This window comes from Notolepis coatsorum (assembly GCF_963971535.1).
Source record: "Notolepis coatsorum genome assembly, chromosome: 8".
Taxonomy (NCBI): Eukaryota; Metazoa; Chordata; class Actinopteri; order Aulopiformes; family Paralepididae; genus Notolepis; species Notolepis coatsorum.
Genome location: NC_140172.1, coordinates 33,170,532 through 33,193,057, shown reverse-complemented (window position 1 = coordinate 33,193,057; position 22,526 = coordinate 33,170,532). Strand labels below are relative to the sequence as shown.

Below are 22,526 nucleotides of genomic sequence, written 5' to 3'. Positions count from 1 at the left end.
CTTTCCTAACTTAGTGAAACAAAATGTAACAAATTGGATATAATTAAAAAAAGAAATTCAAATTGTCCTATCTAGCTATTTTTATTTTTTACTTTCTCTTTTTCTCCCCTTTCTTTTTCCATCTTTCCCCCATCCCAATGTTAGTCGTTATGCCAATTCCCAATCCCCTACCTGGTCCTTGTGTGCTCTGCCCCCTACTGTTCTCGGTCTGGGAGGGCGGAGACTCACATGCTTCCTCCGACACATGTGTAGCCAATCCCCACTTCTTTTCACCTGGCGGCGCGGACTCTCACTGGGGGAGTGTAACGTGTGGAAGGAGCACACTACCTCTCCCAGGACCCGGCCTTGCTGTGCAGGCGCCCCGACCGATCTGTAGGAGAGGGGGAAATCAACCCTTCCAAGACTGTAGAATAATTAACACTATGGTCGCCAAAAACGCCTTACCACGTCATTCCCCGCCATGCTCATTCTGCCAAAGACGCCGTACCACGTCTTTGATATCAATATTTCAAAAATCTGTGATCGCAATCATATTTCTCCCCCGGAGACTTGAGATCTACTGTTGATCCCCTCTCAACTCTCCAACGGTTCAAGAGCTCCATCTGGTGGCCGATCGGCGGATCGCTCAAACCGGAAACGGGAAATGGAAGCTGGTGCTCATTCCAATTCGGTCCGATCACTCGCTAATAGTCCCAGGACTCGAGCTAGACACAATGGATAGCAATCCGTTACCAATAACTCGATAAACAACATGATTTGGACGTATATACTATTATACAACCTGGAGATGGATCGCATATTTCTACATCCCATAATAGGAATATTTCTGCTCCACGCTCATCGCCCAACGGCCCGAGGAAGCTACGGTTAGTTTCAGCGTTATTTTTTAACGTGTTCGATACAAACTGCTCTAATGATCATGTCACCCACACTAGATGAATCATCTAACGTTGGCCACGGAATTATAAACGACCCCCCCCCCCCCCCCCCCCCCATCCGGTCAACATCAGATGATAAGTAGTAACTTCTAGAAGCACGTCCATTTGAAATTTTTTGTCTCGCGCCGATTGCTATCAAACTATACAATCATCAATATAATGCATTTAGGGCTATAAATCACGTTCTGGAGAAAGCTGCAGAAAACGATAAAAACATACTTATACTTTAGACCGTATTTTAGTATGAATATGTGAATGAAAAAGTATAACGTTGCTACACCCTGAACAATAGATACTTGATGTTGAATGGGCCATAGTAATGTCAATTTAGCAATACAATTTAAAAAGTTATAGCCCTGCAAAGAAGGGGAACTTCTCCATAGACAAATAGAGCTGGCGTGGGATGGTTTATTAAGAATATAAGCCTGGCGACCAAAGTGTTAAGAAAATCATTCTTGTGACATCAGCCGATGGTAGCTTAAAATAAAAGTGCTGGGAATTAAACAAACAAACAAAAAAGATGCATTTAGTGGAGGAAGAGGGTTATGTTATTTCTTTGTTTGTTACTACATGGTCAGTCTAGGGTTGGCCCGGCAATACAGTATATTGTCTTATCATCCATCTGTGTTTTCATACTGTGGTATTTCTTTTTACCTCATATATGGCATTATCCTGCAGTCCAAGGTGATGGACAATGATTAGACTATATAACATGGGGTATTTCATACAGAAGTGGATATATATTGTTTGTATCATATGTATAAAACCTTTGAAAATTAAAAATGTTTACCTTAATCTCTAACAAATATAAATCCTGTATATTGTGACTTTTTATTAATATTATACATTTTTATTTATATAAAAAAGAAATATATCCTGAATATTCCAGTTATAAGTTTAATGTATGTGTGGCTATGTTCCCCCAGGCCGGTTGTGTTTTGTGTTGACAGTATATGTGGCCAGGGCGGTTACATTTACATTGGAGTCATTTAGCTGACGCTTTTATCCAAAGGGATTTACACATTGTACACTTATTGTACAACAAGTTGTTATTCCGGGCGCCCAAGTGGCGAACCATGTAACGTGCTGCGTTGCCAAGCGGCCGACCCGGGTTTGATTCCTGGACCTGACGTCCTTTGCCGAATGTCTTCCCCCCGCTCTGTCTCCTGTTCTTCCTCTCTCTCTCTCTCTCTCTACCGGACTGCCCGGTAGTAAAAACAATAAAAATCTACCAAAAACATAATAATAATAAAGATAAAAAAAAAATTTATTCCAGTTTAAGATACAGTATATGTTGCTGTGCCCCCCCCCCCCCCCCTCCCCTCCAGGACGGTAGCCTCCAGTGTCCCTCATGCAAGACAATCTACGGGGAGAAGACCGGGACCCAGCCCAAGGGCAAGATGGAGATCTACAGCATCGCCCAGTCGCTACCTGGACATACAGACTGTGGCACCATCCAGATAATCTACAGCATACCCCCTGGTATACAGGTAACACCTCATGCTACTAGATAATCTACAGCATACCCCCTGGTATACAGGTAACACCTCATGCTACTAGATAATCTACAGCATACCCCCTGGTATACAGGTAACACCTCATGCTACTACATAATCTACAGCATACCCCCTGGTATACAGGTAACACCTCATGCTACTAGATAATCTACAGCATACCCCCTGGTATACAGGTAACACCTCGTGCTACTAGATAATCTACAGTATACCCCCTGGTATACAGGTAACACCTCATGCTACTAGATAATCTACAGCATACCCCCTGGTATACAGGTAACACCTCGTGCTACTAGATAATCTACAGCATACCCCCTAGTATACAGGTAACACCTCGTGCTACTAGATAATCTACAGCATACCCCCTGGTATACAGGTAACACCTCATGCTACTAGATAATCTACAGCATACCCCCTAGTATACAGGTAACACCTCGTGCTACTAGATAATCTACAGCATACCCCCTGGTATACAGGTAACACCTCATGCTACTAGATAATCTACAGCATACCCCCTGGTATACAGGTAACACCTCGTGCTACTAGATAATCTACAGTATACCCCCTGGTATACAGGTAACACCTCATGCTACTAGATAATCTACAGCATACCCCCTGGTATACAGGTAACACCTCGTGCTACTAGATAATCTACAGCATACCCCCTAGTATACAGGTAACACCTCGTGCTACTAGATAATCTACAGCATACCCCCTGGTATACAGGTAACACCTCGTGCTACTAGATAATCTACAGCATACCCCCTGGTATACAGGTAACACCTCATGCTACTAGATAATCTACAGCATACCCCCTGGTATACAGGTAACACCTCATGCTACTAGATAATCTACAGCATACCCCCTGGTATACAGGTAACACCTCGTGCTACTAGATAATCTACAGCATACCCCCTGGTATACAGGTAACACCTCATGCTACTAGATAATCTACAGCATACCCCCTGGTATACAGGTAACACCTCATGCTACTAGATAATCTACAGCATACCCCCTGGTATACAGGTAACACCTCATGCTACTAGATAATCTACAGCATACCCCCTGGTATACAGGTAACACCTCATGCTACTAGATAATCTACAGCATACCCCCTGGTATACAGGTAACACCTCATGCTACTAGATAATCTACAGCATACCCCCTGGTATACAGGTAACACCTCATGCTACTAGATAATCTACAGCATACCCCCTGGTATACAGGTAACACCTCATGCTACTAGATAATCTACAGCATACCCCCTGGTATACAGGTAACACCTCATGCTACTAGATAATCTACAGCATACCCCCTGGTATACAGGTAACACCTCATGCTACTAGATAATCTACAGCATACCCCCTGGTATACAGGTAACACCTCATGCTACTACATAATCTACAGCATACCCCCTGGTATACAGGTAACACCTCATGCTACTAGATAATCTACAGCATACCCCCTGGTATACAGGTAACACCTCATGCTACTACATAATCTACAGCATACCCCCTGGTATACAGGTAACACCTCATGCTACTAGATAATCTACAGCATACCCCCTGGTATACAGGTAACACCTCATGCTACTAGATAATCTACAGCATACCCCCTGGTATACAGGTAACACCTCATGCTACTAGATAATCTACAGCATACCCCCTGGTATACAGGTAACACCTCATGCTACTAGATAATCTACAGCATACCCCCTGGTATACAGGTAACACCTCATGCTACTAGATAATCTACAGCATACCCCCTGGTATACAGGTAACACCTCATGCTACTAGATAATCTACAGCATACCCCCTGGTATACAGGTAACACCTCATGCTACTAGATAATCTACAGCATACCCCCTGGTATACAGGTAACACCTCATGCTACTACATAATCTACAGCATACCCCCTGGTATACAGGTAACACCTCATGCTACTACATAATCTACAGCATACCCCCTGGTATACAGGTAACACCTCATGCTACTAGATAATCTACAGCATACCCCCTGGTATACAGGTAACACCTCATGCTACTAGATAATATACAGTATACCCCCTGGTATACAGGTAACACCTCGTGCTACTAGATAATCTACAGCATACCCCCTGGTATACAGGTAACACCTCATGCTACTAGACAATCTACAGTATACCCCCTGGTATACAGGTAACACCTCATGCTACTACATAATCTACAGCATACCCCCTGGTATACAGGTAACACCTCATGCTACTAGATAATCTACAGCATACCCCCTGGTATACAGGTAACACCTCATGCTACTAGATAATCTACAGCATACCCCCTGGTATACAGGTAACACCTCGTGCTACTAGATAATCTACAGCATACCCCCTGGTATACAGGTAACACCTCATGCTACTAGATAATCTACAGCATACCCCCTGGTATACAGGTAACACCTCATGCTACTAGATAATCTACAGCATACCCCCTGGTATACAGGTAACACCTCATGCTACTACATAATCTACAGCATACCCCCTGGTATACAGGTAACACCTCGTGCTACTAGATAATCTACAGCAGGGGTGGCCAACCTTTTTTGAACCAAGATCTACTTTTTTATTTACCACCTAGCCCGAGAGCTACCAGCCAAAATTGTATATTGTAAGCAGTCATTTGAGGCTTTATAAAAGCAGCATAATGAACACAAATCTGTCAGTGCCGAGTCCGACCTCATCTTAAATAACAAACAGCATTGCTTGTTGTAGTTAACAAGGAGAGGAAGAGTTGATTTAGCCTTTTTTTTCTTTTTTTCTTTTTTTTTTAATAATCAAATTTTATTAATCAAGATCTACTTGAAATCAGCCCGCGATCTACCTGTCGATCGCGATCGACTGGTTGGGCACCACTGATCTACAGCATACCCCCTGGTATGCAGGTAACACCCTGCACTACACAACAGAGCCTTTGTGTGTGAGATTCCTGCGGCTGCTCCCATTTCCCCCCCACACCATAAAATACATGCATACTAGGTACATACTCCTGCTATCACCCATGACCAAGTTACTGATGCCCACTACTATGTTTAGGACTTTCCCCATAGGGATTAATAAAGTACAATTTAACTTTAAAGGAACACACCAACATTATGGGAAATGCGCTTACCGTCTTCTCCAGAGTCTGACAAGAAGATGGATACCAATTTCCTCTCTGTGTTCAGGAGACAGCTATCTGCACAAATTAATTGAAGCAGATACGGACCACTAGCATAGCTCAAAACTGCGGGAGACGTCTGTATCCGCCTCCATTCATTTGTGCTAAGCTAGGCTAGCTTGCAGCCAGATAGCTTTCTACTGAACGCACAGAGGAAATTGGTATCTATCTTCTTGTCAGACTTGTCGGAGAAGACTGTGAGAACATGTTGGCATGTTCCTTTGAACTTCCTGTAAGCTAAAGCGCGGATGAATCACACATGCTTCACTTAGGCTGGTGGCCACTGCTGTTCACACCGGCTACGTCTGGTGTGGAGCTTTGTGTGCGTGGTGTAGTGCTCGGAGGTGTGGGGAGAAAATCTGCCCCGAGTCTATTTTCTCAGAGCAGGACGCACATTCCATAGAAAGCCACAGAGATTCACTCGCAAACCCCCGGGAATGCATTCAGAGTTGGTCTGTCTGTTCTGCTGCAAACATAAGCCTCACGCCGCACATTTCCACCTCTGCTTCCAATTCTACCGGTTATGTTACCCAGCTGAGATTCATTCTAATATTATGATTATTATGGTATGATAATCAATCTATTTTGTTCTCTAATATTTGGCTTCCTGATTAGGAGGTGGGCAATAGACTAGATTTTACCCACAGCCTCTCTAATCAGTCTTTGCTCTGTCTGATCACCCAGCTTCTGGCAGGCGCAAGTATTATTTGCTCAAAAAGGCTAGAGGCTTAAAAAAAAAACTAAAAAAAATGTTTAAATGGTTTTAATGTAACACTATGAGTTAATTTACATGAGCCCTAAAGACACCATTTCAATTGAGCATAATTGTCCAAGCTTTTAAGCCGCCCTGATGATCGTAGCCTGCCTCCAGTTTTAGAATAGTACTATGAATTTCAATCTTAAAGATTTATAGGAGCTTAAACATTTGGATAAATTCTATTTCACAAATGAAAAGGTGGTTAAACAGAGTTTTGAGTTTACCCTCCTCTACATCCCTGCTAATCCGTCTATATCCCTTTCTTTCTCTATCCCTCCATCTCTCTGTTTATCTTTCTCTATCCCTCTTTCTCTCTATCCCTCTTTCTCTCTATCCCTCTCTTTCCATCCCTTTCTCTTTCCATCCCTCCTCTCGCTCTCTCTCCCTCCCTCCAGGGTCCAGAGCATCCTAACCCAGGCCAGCCGTACACCTGTAGAGGCTTCCCTCGCTTCTGTTTCCTCCCAGACAACGACAAAGGCAGGAAGGTAAACACAGAAGAGATCACCAACCGCTGTGACTGACACCGTGCACATACACAAACACTCAGATGTGCACACGTCTATTTTAAAGCAGTGACATCACAAATTCTTCTGAATACAATTGAACCCTTGACACAAAGAACCATATAAATCATTTTCTTTTGTTGTTGTTGTTGGACAGTTCAATGTATTTGCAGTTGTAAGGTCAACCCAAATCACTTGGAGATTAAATGTGATCACATGAAATTACTCAGCATTTGCTGTATTTTTACTATGAATGTACACAACACTCTTAACTTACCATCTTACCAACTTACCATCAAACATTTGTTTGTTGCTCTAAAAACCTGAAATGGAGTAGTTTGCTTTTCTTTGTAAAATAAATTTCAACCATTATTGCAACACCTGTCCTCGAGACAGCCTGTTTCCATAGCATCGTCATGGTAACATATTAGGCTCTAAAACACTTCAGAGTTCAGACAATATATAGGGATCGACCAATAAGAAGTACCTTTACTGACCAGTATGGACTTGGACCGTCAGTATGGGGCCACCGGACAAAAGATATATAATACATTTTCTCTATTAAAGAGATCTAACATGCTTGTGTGTCAGAAATGCAGCAAATGACGTCACTTAGCTTTGATTTCTGGTAGAGGTAGAGTTTATCAAACAAAAAATGTCTGCAGACACATCTGCAGGCAACCTAGTCAACTTTGCCATCGGATTCTAGTATCTGGTAAATCCTATCAGACCAGGTACCAGTGTTGGTGCCCCCCTCCTATCAGACCAGGTACCAGTGTTGGTGCCCCCCTCCTATCAGACCAGGTACCAGTGTTGGTGCCCCCCTCCTATCAGACCAGGTACCAGTGTTGGTGCCCCCCTCCTATCAGACCAGGTACCAGTGTTGGTGCCCCCCTCCTATCAGACCAGGTACCAGTGTTGGTGCCCCCCTCCTATCAGACCAGGTACCAGTGTTGGTGCCCCCCTCCTATCAGACCAGGTACCAGTGTTGGTGCCCCCCTCCTATCAGACCAGGTACCAGTGTCTGTGCCCCCCTCCTATCAGACCAGGTACCAGTGTTGGTGCCCCCCTCCTATCAGACCAGGTACCAGTGTTGGTGCCCCCCTCCTATCAGACCAGGTACCAGTGTTGGTGCATCCCTCCTATCAGACCAGGTACCAGTTCTGGTGCCCCCCTCCTATCAGACCAGGTACCAGTGTTGGTGCCCCCCTCCTATCAGACCAGGTACCAGTGTTGGTGCCCCCCTCCTATCAGACCAGGTACCAGTGTTGGTGCCCCCCTCCTATCAGACCAGGTACCAGTGTTGGTGCCCCCCTCCTATCAGACCAGGTACCAGTGTCTGTGCCCCCCTCCTATCAGACCAGGTACCAGTGTTGGTGCCCCCCTCCTATCAGACCAGGTACCAGTGTTGGTGCCCCCCTCCTATCAGACCAGGTACCAGTGTTGGTGCCCCCCTCCTATCAGACCAGGTACCAGTGTTGGTGCATCCCTCCTATCAGACCAGGTACCAGTTCTGGTGCCCCCCTCCTATCAGACCAGGTACCAGTGTTGGTGCCCCCCTCCTATCAGACCAGGTACCAGTGTTGGTGCCCCCCTCCTATCAGACCAGGTACCAGTGTTGGTGCCCCCCTCCTATCAGACCAGGTACCAGTGTTGGTGCCCCCCTCCTATCAGACCAGGTACCAGTTCTGGTGCGCCCCTCCTAACATCTGTGTTGGTGCGCCCCTCCTAACATCTGTGTTGGTGTGCCCCTCCTAACATCTGTGTTGGTGCGCCCCTCCTAACATCTGTGTTGGTGCACCCCTCCTAACATCTGTGTTGGTGCGCCCCTCCTAACATCTGTGTTGGTGCACCCCTCCTAACATCTGTGTTGGTGCGCCCCTCCTAACATCTGTGTTGGTGCGCCCCTCCTATCATCTGTGTTGGTGCGCCCCTCCTAACATCTGTGTTGGTGCGCCCCTCCTAACATCTGTGTTGGTGCGTCCCTCCTAACATCTGTGTTGGTGCGCCCCTCCTAACATCTGTGTTGGTGCGCCCCTCCTAACATCTGTGTTGGTGCGCCCCTCCTAACATCTGTGTTGGTGCGCCCCTCCTAACATCTGTGTTGGTGCATCCCTCCTAACATCTGTGTTGGTGCGCCCCTCCTAACATCTGTGTTGGTGCGCCCCTCCTAACATCTGTGTTGGTGCGCCCCTCCTAACATCTGTGTTGGTGCGCCCCTCCTAACATCTGTGTTGGTGTTCTTCTGTGCCTCTCTGCGCCGGCCAGGTCCTGGAGCTGCTGAAGGTGGCGTGGCTGCGTCGGCTCATCTTCACCGTGGGGACGTCGAGCACCACGGGCGAGCCGGACACGGTGGTGTGGAACGAGATCCACCACAAGACTGAGATGATGTCCAACCTGTCGGGGCACGGTTACCCCGACCCCAACTACCTGGACAATGTCCTCTCCGAGTTGGCCTCTCAGGGCGTGACGGAGGACTGTCTCAACAAGCCACCCAGCCCCGGCCAGGCCCGAGCACCCAGCTCCAGACTGTCACACTGACTACTGACCACTGTAGCGCCCCCCCCCCCCCACCCCCTCTCTCTCTCTCTCTCTGAAGAGAAGTCGGTCATATATTCACATCTACCCCTAGTCTGGTCTGGCGCTCTCGTTGCATTCTAGGTCTTGTATTAGTTGAGGTCAGTGTTGCACCAAGTCTGTTAAACCACTATGGATGTACTGTAGGTGGAGCGTGAAATGGTCTTTAAAAAGAGGACATGAAGCACTCTGGGAAAGATGAGATTGTTAAAATAACGGACGCTCAGCTCACCAGATGACACGACACTACCAATAAACGTACATTTTTATTTGATTTTATTAGGGATCCCCATTAGCTGGTGCGATAGCAACCAGCTAGTCTTCCTGGGGTCCACACACAAAAAAACATACAAAAACAATCACTATTGCAAAAACAAAATGATTAAAAGTCAGTACACACAATGCATAATGAAACTACTGTAACAATTAAGATAGCTAAAATTACATTAGTGTAAAACAAAAACAAAAAATTACTTTACAGTGTTAAAAACAATTTAAAAACAATTTAAGGTTATTTTTAAAAGTGAATCTACTGTAAATGCAGCAGAGGTTCCGAGGCAGGCCATTCCAAAGAGTTAATGCTCTAAAAATAAAAGAGCTCCCCAAAGCGCTGGTTCTAGGACCTGGCAATTCAAGCTGCCCACTACTGGAACCTCTATAGTGTAATGCTCGTGCACAGTATTACTAAAAAACAAGCTGATTATGTATAAAAACAGGAGTTTTACTGCTCATGACCAACTTGAACAGCACAAGTATATTAAAAGACAATCTATTTTCAAAGTTAAGCCAAGAGAGGCGGGCATGCATACGGCTCACATTAGACCTTAGTGCAGCCCAGTACCAACCGTGCTGCCCTGTTCTGGACCACCAGCTTCCTGAGGTCACCACTGGCAGCAGACGACCACATCGCAGAGCAATAGTCAAGATGACATAAAACTAAAAGTACAGTGCTTGGTACTTCCTTTGTAACGATACTTCCCCCTTCCTCCCTGGTACTTCTCTTTCACAAGACACATGAGGTCGGTTGGTGATAATCGGTTAGAACAGGGGTCGGCAACCTGCGGCTCTTTAGCCAATCAGCTGCGGCTCCCTGGCCCAAAAAAAAAAAAAAAAAAAGTCTCTTATTTTTTAGATCGATGTCATAAAAAAAATATTTCATCAACAAAAATATTTAGTCAACAAAAATATTTCATCAACTAAAATATACAGTACGTCACACCCCGCGCCTCTCCCTGCCGTCTGCAAGTGGCTAATCTTGTTTCCGACCCCCCAGTAAACTAACCATGGATAAATCCAAAAAAAGGAAAGTCTGAGGAAAATAGAGGGTTTAATTCAGCGTGGACAGATTAATTTGCTTTCACGACTAACGAGGCAGGTTTACCTGTATGCCTGATATGTGGTGCGAAATTTGCGAACAACGAAAAATTTACTTTTTATTTTATAGATTTTCCACAAATAAGGGAAGGACTCAAATAGAGCTGCATAGTTCAGTTTTTTTTGTCTCCTCTTCTGTGTTTTATTTAAAAATAAGTCTACACAGCCAGTATTTTTTCTCCTCTTCATAAGAGTTTGAGGTTTTCCTTTGTTATAACAGGTAAAAACAGCAATAAAAAGTCAACATTTTTCTTTTTGTTGCTTTATAATTCCATTAATGCAACAAACTTGTGTGCTATAAGTATAAAGTATAATAAATCGCAAATTACTTTGGGTATGCAATTGTCAGGCGTTTTATGCTAAATGTGGGCTATGCTTGGGGATATATAAAACGTTATACACTGTGTTATCTTCATTTTAAGGGTAAATAGGTTGTGCGGCTCCCTGGGAAAAGTGGCTCTTTTGATAGTAAAGGTTGCTGACCCCTGGGTTAGAACTAGGTTCCCTTTGTGTCTGTCGAAACCAGGAAACGGTGATTCAACAAACAGTGCTATTAGGCAAGGTTGAAAGTGTTACAACCGTTTGTTTGAACTGTTTTATGATTGTGGGTTTCAATGTTGGGTAGTAAAAATGTTGAATCTTTTAGAGAAAATGTCTCCCACAACCAGAGGGGGGAGACTGGAGGGGGCACTGGAGCTTTTCCGCATTCTGAAATAGTCCCCCCCCCCCTAACACTTTAAGCTAATCAGGGAAGCTCTCATAGGTTATTTGCTGCTGCACTTATCAATCACACCTCAGGAAAAGTTTGTTTCGCAACAACATTTTAAAGAACTATATTGATAATGATATCCAGACTTTTACTTATTTAATTCATTGAGACAGTTGTAAGGCTGAGAGGGAGACCGAGCAGGGAAGACACAGGAGAGAAGGTTCTTTATTGAGACGGTAGGAAGGCTGAGAGGGAGACAGAGCAGGGAAGACACAGGAGAGAAGGTTCTTTATTGAGACCGTTGGAAGGCTGAGAGGGAGACAGAGCAGGGAAGACACAGGAGAGAAGGTTCTTTATTGAGACAGTAGGAAGGCTGAGAGGTAGACAGAGTAGGGGAGACACAGGAGAGAAGGTTCTTCATTGAGACAGTTGTAAGGCTGAGAGGGAGACCGTAGGGAAGACACAGGAGAGAAGATTCTTTATTGAGACAGTAGGAAGGCTGAGAGGTAGACAGAGTAGGGAAGACACAGGAGAGAAGATTCTTTATTGAGACAGTAGGAAGGCTGAGAGGTAGACAGAGTAGGGAAGACACGGGAGAGAAGGTTCTTCATTGAGACAGTAGGAAGGCTGAGAGGTAGACAGAGTAGGGAAGACACGGGAGAGAAGGTTCTTCATTGAGACAGTAGTGGAGACACAGGAGAGAAGGTTCTTCATTGAGACAGGTGTAAGGCTGAGAGGGAGACACTGGGGAGTGGGTTCTGGTGGGATTAATCCCAGGCCACCAGGGGCACCTGTGGGCGACGCCCCGGAGCAGGCCACGCACACTGACCGGTCGGAAAAAACGTAACCCGCCTTGGTAAGGCCCCCACCCGCCGGCATTAACCACCACACCATCTCTGGGCACAAGTGTGTGTGTGTTAGACTTATCATAAGGAAAGCTGACGGGCCCCCTCTTGTGGCGAAGGTCAGTATTACCTGTGTAAACTGTGCTATAGAGGGAAATGGTACTGCCTCCTAGTTTTCTACACTGCTGAATAGATGGATATGAACTTATGATCAGCCTGAAAGCACACTGGGATGAACAGGTAGATCGTGTGACTGATCCATATCCGACCCCGTTTTCATCCCGCTTCTTATAATTATTTATTTTTAATAATTTTCCTCTTATCAGACCAGCTTCAAAACTGTTGTACCCTACAGTACAGTAGAGGTGGACCAACCGACTCTGCGATGCCACGGTCAAAATGCCAGCACACTTCTATCGCAAAACCACTTGGTAAAAACATCCATTTCATGAAAGAATTGTTAACGCGTTACAGTAGGTGGGTTCTGTATTGTTCTGTACGTAGATCGACATACCATACTGACAATATGGCTGCTTCATGTCCTCTTTACAGCGCCTCTAAGAATCATGTGACTGACGAGGTGCCGACAGCTGTGCTCATCAGAGAGTTATCATAACGGCATTAACCTGAGTTTACGCTCCTTTACATTCCTGCTCGTGTATCCAAGCCTGTTAAATGTGCAGTACATTTGAAACTGTGAATACAGATTACGTCGGAGGCTAATTTACATCGCAACCAGATTCACTGCACCTCCACAATTTGCAGATTGTGTTTTTTCTTATATATATATATATATATATATATATATATATATATATATATATATATATATATATATATATATATATATATAATATATATATATATGTATATATATATAAAATCATAAACAGCCTCACTTGCATCCTTTTGACAAGCACCATGAAAATGGAAGCTAACACGAGGGATGGAAAAAAAAAAACTAGAAATCTCATTAAAGCACTTTAGTTTTTACAGTGCATTTAATTAACAGGTTTTGTGATTACCCTTTTCTTTTCCAACTGGGAACCGTATGCAGTTGGACATTTGTTTCTTTTGAAAGGCCATGTGTTTTAGCACAAGGACACACTGAAAATTCTATAAAATAGTAGCAATGTAAGGTATATGTTTGATGATGCCTAATTGGTGGGTAAAGGCAATAGTTTGTTGTAAATGTAAAAAGTTGGGAATAAAAAATCAAATAAAAAACAAAGACAAAAACGAATTTGTCTAAACATGACAGTTCAGGAGCATACATTTAAAGGTACAGTATTTTATAACATAAAATACTGTTATAATTGAACCATATTTTGCTATAATCTGATGTGTTTACGTTAAGCTGCTACAAGTATGATTTCCGCATCAATACATTTCTATCAAATATATTTTGATGTGTTATTACCACAGAAAAGCCCTAGCGTTGCCCAGAACATGCTGCCCTCGGGGGTCAAGGCCTAACGGCTAAGAGAAGTGGGAGGGTCACCGGTTCCATCCCTGGACCAGAGGGACAATAACTCCCCTCCAATATTCTTCTATCCATTTGTCTCGGAGTATCTGCCAAATCTTACCGTTTTCATTAAGAAAAATATGAATAATAATAATATGGTTACGTCACTAGTAGTTGTTCACAACATTAACCCCTTACCATTACTGTTATCTCTTTTCTTTTTTAGGGAAAAAAACCTTCAGCAACGTAGTTTTTTTTAATCAAAAATATATTTTTATTTTTTCCTTCTGCATGATAAGACGAAACACAATACACAACTTGTAAGGTTGTTTGAAAATGAAAAGCAATCTATGGAAGTTGCTGATCTTCTCGGTGACTTTCAGCTTCTTTAATTAAATTTTTTCTTTACCATCTTTTTTTAAATTGTAATTCTACACTCTTCACAGTGGTCTATTGGTGTACAAGTCCTATGTGTAGCAGCTCTAACTGGACAACAAGCAGATGTCTAATGCACTGTCACAGTGATTACTTATCGTTTTGAATCTAACGATTGATTGGTTCCTTGAGAATTCCAGAATAATTATTTTTGTTATCAACATGTTTTGGTCGGTGTCCCTACTTAACACGAGACAAGGCAAGGTTGTGTATATATATACAAATATAGCTTGACCTCTTGGCCCCTTCGTCCGAGCAGAGCAGCAGGCTATTGAGAACCTCTGGCCGAGCGACTCGACAGTGTGACAATCAAGGTCATGAAAACGTTGCCTACAAGACCAGTCTTGATGTAATAATTACCAGCCGTGGTTTAAACACTTTAAACCAGGGGGGGGGTAGAATTGTTCACTTAAACTCTACCCACAATATTGCAGTACATTTGTTTAACTGAGTCTTGAGATGTATGCAAGCGTAACTGAAAAATAAATGTTCTCTGCAATAAAGAACTGATCATATAAAGGGATCCTGTCTGTCTTGACCTCTCTAAAGCTACAGGTGAAATGGGTGCTGGTCCAGTAATAGCCTACTAGGTATTTCCTTTCAAAAGTTCAACTCATCATGTTTGGTTTGCAAAACCCTTTTTCCTTTTCAAAGTAACTAGTAAAAGCAGGCTTCAGATAAATTAATTATTTCCTTTTGAAAGCCAGGATTTAACTCATTCAGTATAAAAAAAATAATAACATTCTTAACCCTTTCACTGCCACACTACAGAAGGTTAACCCTTTACTATCACACTACAGACGGTTACTGTCTGTAGTGTGATAGTAAAGGGTTAACCTGCAGTGAAATGGTTAACCTGTATTGTCGCAGTGAAAAGGTTAACCATTTGATAGTGCGGCACTGAAAGGGTTATAATTCCAATCAACTTAGTTGATGAGACCAAAGCGACCGATTTAATCAATGAATCGACTATGAAATGGAAATGAATGAATGAATGGAAATACTCAAGTGAAGTACAACATGTCCGTGATTTTAATTGAGTCTTTCTGCCACATCCACACTGTCTGCACACACCTGCTTCAGAACTAATTCGGACTTCTTTTTACCTACCGTTAAAGGGGAGTACCACCCATTTGAAGAATTCACACATAATGTTCTTCTGTGTATATAAAGAGTGACTTCATCCAAGGGAAAATGCTGAAGCAGATGGGATCCTGAGAAACGGTGACTCCGTCCACACGCTCCCCATCCACACACTAACCCCATCCACACACTGACCCCATCCACACTCTGACCCCATCCACACTCTGACCCCATCCACACGCTCCCCATCCACACACTGACCCCATCCACACTCTAACCCCATCCACACTGACCCCATCCACACTCTGACCCCATCCACACGCTGACCCCATCCACACACTGACCCCATCCACACGCTGACCCCATCCACACTCTGACCCCATCCACACACTGACCCCATCCACACTCTAACCCCATCCACACGCTCCCCATCCACACTCTGACCCCATCCACACGCTGACCCCATCCACACACTGACCCCATCCACACGCTGACCCCATCCACACTCTGACCCCATCCACACGCTCCGACCCCATCCACACGCTCCCCATCCACACTCTGACCCCATCCACACACTGACCCCATCCACACGCTGACCCCATCCACACACTGACCCCATCCACACTCTGACCCCATCCACACGCCCCCTTATCTTCAACGCTGACATTCCCTGATAGATAAATGATTTTGTTTTTTATCCAGCTTGGAATGTTGAGCAACCCTTTCTGGATATTTATTACCACACTGGCCCACTTCCAAGAGAACCCTAGTGGATGAACAGTCTGGCTGTTCAGGTTCCCTATATAGACATGGCGTGCTTCCTGCTCTGCCTTTTAAAAGCTCAGAGGAGGTCGTATGTTTCATCACTTGCTCCCCACCATCCTGCCCCTCCAACATTGGTACCCCCTCCCTCTCTGCTCCCATCTCCTCTTCTGCTCCCATCTCATCCTGCTTCTTCATGGTACGGTACCAAAGAGGAAGAGGGAAGGCGGGTGGGAAAATTAATAGGAGGATGATGTCCTCACTGAAAACCCAACACACGTCATTCATGTCATCGGAGAAACTGACTTACCGTATTCAATAGCAACTGCTTAAATATCAGGAATGTAATTTAGTTATTTTCTCAATTTTGATGTCAAAACTAGCCAGATAGGATTGTAGGAGATCCGGGGCTTAGCCCAGATGGGCCCCCCCCCCCCCTTTTTTTTTTTTTTTTAATTTTTTTTGGCATGCAAGGGGTGGTTTGGAGGGGCTCAGGCACGACCCCCTCCACGACAGATTTTTTTGAATTTAATGAACCTGTATGTGCAATTTCCTGCAATATAGAGCCTTCAATCTTGACCAATAAAGCTGCTCTTTTCACTATAAAACTCAGTTAACCATAACGTAGTTATGGTTAGATTTATATATTGGGGGGGGGGGATATATCATATTTTCCATATAATCAAAAAGTGGTGGAGCAAGATTATACCTTTGCTCCCCCAAGTTCAATAGTGGAAGAGCAGAGATGCTCCGAATGCTCTTATGGCCAGGCGTCTATGATTCACTGATACAAAGTAAAATAGTGCAGTGCAATAAAATAGTTAGTAAAATAGAATAAAATAATGCAATAGTGCATTGCAATAAAATAGTTATCATCGTATTTAATCGGGAGGCCGGTAAGGAGTGCATTACAGTAGTCGAGTTGGCTTGAGATAAAGGCATGGATCTGGTTTTCAGCGTCCTTTTGATTTATAAATGGCCGTACTTTAGCTATGTTTCTAAGGTGGAAGAATTAAGTTTTTGTCAACTTGTTGATTGTGATTTAAAGCTTAGGTCTGAGTCTACCATAACACCAAGACTTAACTCACTCAAATACAGTTAGCAGCTGGATAGACCACAGATGGAAATTAGCTTCTGCTAAATCTGGTGCAAACATATTTTCATGTAACAATGATGAATTGTAAAAAAAAAAAATCATTTTTTTTAATTTTTTTTTAATTTTTTTTTAAATAGATTCGGGGCTTTTCAGAATACATCCGGGGCTTGAGCCCAGGTAGCCACCCCCTAGCTCCGCCCCTGGCCAGATCGTTAGCCTAGCTTACCCTAATTATTCCTCAATATGTTTCTAAGACCCTTAACATGGCAAATCTGTTGCTCAATGAAATAAGCCACTTCTACCTTTACTGGTATAAGTCATTTTGATTAATTTCATAGGGTCCCCATGTCTGCTTATTTTCCCAGAGTTGGTGACGGAAGTAGCTAGGGCGTTCCGTGTCTCTGTTCCTTCCCGTCTCTGACAGTACCTCCTCCACCCCTTCTCCTATCTCCTCCAGCTCCACCTTCCCATTGTTCCTATCCTGCTCTCAAATGGACTGCATTTATATAGCGCTTTTTCTTTTCCAAATCCAAAGTGCTTTACACCTTATGCCTCATTCACGTGACTTATAATTCAGAAGTATAACATTTAGACTAGGTCCTCAAAATCAATGGAAGTGAATGAGGACCCTGACACCTGGGAGGAATGTTGGTGTTAACAGGGACAGCAGTGGTCACTAGCTTACTTGTAGATGCACTTACATAGCGGTAAGACTGCTGAAACTTGACAGGTTCTACTAAAGTGAACTAACGAAATCGGCGATATTTTTGTGAGACTAAACTATACGCTCCTGGTGGTAAATTGTGTTGATGTTGCTTTTGTTTCATCAACAAATGAGAGGCAGAACACACAGTGAATGTATCTGTTTTGTTTATTGCACTTTCTTTGCTGAAAAATAAATGCTACGTTGGCTAAATGGCTCACGCGAGGCATTTAAAGATGGTGGATTGTTGATTTTTAGCAGGAAGTGTATTGGCACATTCAACTTTTCTGATTAGTTGAAAATGGCCTTCATGTTTGAACTACATCGCCACCTACTGCTTTGGCATTGTACTACATGTATATACATCACTGTGCTCAGGAGGCAAAAACGATGTCTAACTTGCCTGCCATTACGTAGCGTTCTGAAAAGCGAAACTGAAACTGAAAACTGAAACGAAAACCAGGCCTAGTGTAACCGCAGCTTAAGTCAGAGCCGGTCACACTGCAGGCAGGTCAACGATGGCAGTACGACGCTGATTGAGACTATCATCAGTTTTGGACTGCTCATCTCCAGTAGGGGGCACTCTCTCATGGCTATTACAGCTGTAGATGTGTTGATTCAGTTTGGCACCACTTACTTATGGGAATCTCTGTTTTGTACTCCACAAATACAGAAACCGACTAAATACTCAGCATGACATCAGAATAGCACTTTAGATACACAGATGGATAGAATATATCTGCTGGTTGAAACCTTGAAAACCAGCCACATACCTCTCATTAGATATCATTGTGCCATAGATTATATAGTATACCCCCTCTAGCATGTAAGGTCAGTATCATTATAAGCACCATACCGTGAGAGTTAAGCACCATACCGTGAGAGTTAATTAAGCACCATACCGTGAGAGTTAATTAAGCACCATACCGTGAGAGTTAAGCACCATACCGTGAGAGTTAAGCACCATACCGCGAGAGTTACCATACCGTGAGAGTTAATTAAGCACCATACCGTGAGAGTTAAGCACCATACCGTGAGTTAATTAAGCACCATACCGTGAGTTAATTAAGCACCATACCGTCAGAGTTAAGCACCATACCGTGAGAGTTACCATACCGTGAGAGTTAATTAAGCACCATACCGTCAGAGTTAAGCACCAGTTAATTAAGCACTATACCGTGAGAGTTAAGCACCATACCGTGAGTTACCATACCGTGAGAGTTAATTAAGCACCATACCGTGAGAGTTAAGCACCATACTGTGAGAGTTAATTAAGCACCATAGCGTGAGAGTTAATTAAGCACCATACCATGAGAGTTAAGCACCATACCGTGAGAGTTAAGCACCATACCGTGAGAGTTAAGCACCATACCGTGAGAGTTAATTAAGCACCATAGCGTGAGAGTTAAGCACCATAGCGTGAGAGTTAAGCACCATAGCGTGAGAGTTAAGCACCATAGCGTGAGAGTTAAGCACCATACCGTGAGAGTTAATTAAGCACCATACTGTGAGAGTTAATTAAGCACCATAGCGTGAGAGTTAATTAAGCACCATACCGTGAGAGTTAATTAAGCACCATAGTGTGAGAGTTAATTAAGCACCATACTGTGAGAGTTAATTAAGCACCATACCGTGAGAGTTAATTAAGCACCATACCGTGAGAGTTAAATCGAGCATGTTGGCCGCCGCTTCTCTGCTGGTGTTTTTGCTCATTCGTCTGTCCCGCGGCTGCTAGCCGAGTTCTTCAACCGAGACCCAAACTGCCAGAACATTGTGTAAGGGTCGTCTTCTCCCTTTGATCGGTGCGTTAGCTCGGTTTGCAGCGCGCTCTGGTCTAAACACTCCCATCAGTCTACCTGGCTCGCTTCACCTGCTGCGGACCCACTGCCTTTTCCCCATCCCAAGTATAGGATCAATCGCTGTCGCTTCAACTAATGATTGTGATTGATGCTGATCCCGTTTTGCCGTATCGGATCGAACTTCTAACATCTGTCCATGTCTGGAGCCTCCTGCCTGGAGAGGCTTTCTACCACCGGCGGAGATTGGTTGTTGACCATAAAGCTCAATTATCCCAGCAGGGTGAGTTCTCTTTTCCTCGCTGCCCTGGATCAGCCTGTCTGTAGCGGTTAGCCCCCGCCGAGACCGCAGCTCTGTGACGATCCCCCGCTGTAATTAACAGCGAAGCTGGACTACTCTGTTTTTTTATTTTTATTCCTCCCTCCTGTGAACTCCGCTGTTGATCACTGACAAGGATGATCAGGCATTCTACCGCTGCACTACTCAGCCTAAATCACGATGGCAGCCGAGCTCGCATATTATCAACTCGCTTTACTCTGTTGGCATCAAACGCTCACCAGCGTATATCCATCGCAGCTCTGGGAGGCAATTCTTTCTCAAGTGTCAAGATGCCGGGCCAAGCTCCCATCTCTCTGGACCCCCGCCTGTTTCAACAACAACCAAAACTGCCTTCTACAAAAATCTGTTTCAGAAATAACAAGGCAACAATCAGCAAATATTTCTAACAATAACATTGACTTCATACTTGACCGAGACATGGCAATGACCCAGCTACCAACTCAACCACGCTGCTCCCTCTGGTTATGCATCGACCAGCCCACTGTACATTTCTTTTAATGTTTGGCTGTGATTGATTATTGTAATCTACCACCCTACCTACCACGTAATCTACTTTGCCAACCTAGGCTGGCTTAGAGTAGACGACAGAGTACAGCAACTTGCAATGGGCCTGGTCTACAAGATACACTACACGACCAAGGTACCCATGTACATGTCAAAATACTTCCCAAAGGTCAGTGAATACCACGATCACAACACCAGAGGGAGCTCCACAAATCATGTTAAACCCAGATTCGGCTCAAACAAGGGACTAAACACGTTTCGCAATTATGCCACATCAATGTGGAACGCCCTACCCACAGCTGTAAAGGTATGTGAATCGCTACCCACCTTCAAAACCACTCTCAAAGAGCACCTACGGGAGACTGCAATTCAAAACTGGCCCCTGTAAATATCCTAACGCAACACCCTCCAATGTACAATAAATTTCCTATTAAACCCAATAATACACAAGACCCTCTTCTTGGGACCAAGTAAGGTTTAGTCGATAATCCAATGTACAGTTACCCACCCCACCTACCCAACCCCCTCCTACCAACCTCCTACCTACCAACCTCCTCCAATGTACAGTTTCTTTGTCAAATGTATATACTCTCTTTTTTTAGACTCTTATCAAAAACAGTACTGTATTTGTAAATCTGTTATGTCATAAATGTATAGATGTAGCAGTACTGTATCTGTATGTCATGTATGTCATATATGTTATGATGAATTGAAAATGGGGGACCCTGATGTAAACGAGACGAAAGTATTTCTCTGGTCTGCATCCCCTTAACAATTGTGTGTATTGAGCTGTACTGTATTGTACCCATTCTGCAATCTGTTAATACAATTTTCAATCAATCAAACCCTCCTAAACCCCCAACCCTGTGTTCCTTACTGAGTTCTCTGAAATCATCACCTCTCTCAGCCCCCTCTGTTCTGTTTCACTCTCACAGGGTAACTTCAACATCCACATGGACTCAGACACCTGTAACCTGGCAAACAAATGTTTGTGCCCCGCTGAGCTGGCTACACCCGACTCATTGATTTCACCATTTACAATCACGGTCACATCCTCAACCTGGTGTGTTGAAATGGCCTGTCAACAAACTCCCCAGTGCCGACCTGGGGCTCTCTGACCACAAAACAATCTCTATGGACATCAATCTTGTCCTCCATGTTGTCAAATGCACTGTAACCTTCCGCAATCTCGGGTCATTTGATTACAATCTATGGCCCTCAACCTCTCATCCCCTCTACCCAGCTCAAGTGAGGATACAGTGTCTCTTTACAGCAGGGGTCTCAAACTAAATTTACCTGGGGGCCGCTGGTGGTAGAGTCTGGGTGAGGCTGGGCCGCATCAAATATTCCACAAAAAAGGGGTTTCAAGTATTAAAAAAAAAAGTACAACTGATCCAATCTTCTCAATCTTTAGCAGCGGTGGCCTAAAGGTTAGAGAAGCAGGTTTGTGACCGGAAGGTTGCCGGTTCGATCCCCGGGACCGGCAGGAACACCAACCGCTGAAGTGCCCTTGAGCAACTGCTCCAGTGGAGTTGCTCAGTGGCCAATGGTGTCAACTGTGGTTGTACTGGGCAGCTCCCAGGTGTGAATGGAACTGTGTGAATGTGAAGCAGGGCGTTCCTGAAAAAGAGCATCTGTGCTCAGCGAACCTACCCTGGGTAAATAAAGGTTAAAAAAAAAAAAAAAAAAAACATGAACGGTTCTACAGAACATAGGCTTCTCAGTGGTGTCAGTGGACTCATCCACAGCTATGGAAATGCACTGTGCATTTTTTTATTCTATCACAAAGCTGTTTAATCAAATCACCAGCCAGTATTTCAGTTATTCTGGTTGCTGTACTATCTGAGGGGGATTTGCTTTTGTTTGCCTTAAAACATGGTCTCCATCACTTCAGTCATACATAATTTTATTATGTATGCATCAGATAACGGCTTC

At 44.0% G+C, this 22,526-nt stretch overlaps 1 protein-coding gene across 2 annotated transcripts in view; it reads left to right on the top strand.

Annotated features, from left to right (window-relative positions):
• The window catches only part of dtx2 (deltex 2, E3 ubiquitin ligase), a 51,093-nt gene extending 37,940 nt beyond the window's left edge, over positions 1 to 13,153 (top strand). For both annotated transcript variants that reach the window (XM_084320269.1, XM_084320268.1), the window contains 3 exons: positions 2,267 to 2,428; positions 6,795 to 6,884; positions 9,171 to 13,153. In XM_084320269.1, coding sequence (XP_084176395.1) covers positions 2,267 to 2,428; positions 6,795 to 6,884; positions 9,171 to 9,443 — 525 coding nt within the window. In that variant the 3' untranslated portion in view covers positions 9,444 to 13,153. The remainder of the gene's footprint in view (positions 1 to 2,266; positions 2,429 to 6,794; positions 6,885 to 9,170) is intronic.
• The last annotated feature ends 9,373 nt before the right edge of the window (positions 13,154 to 22,526 follow it).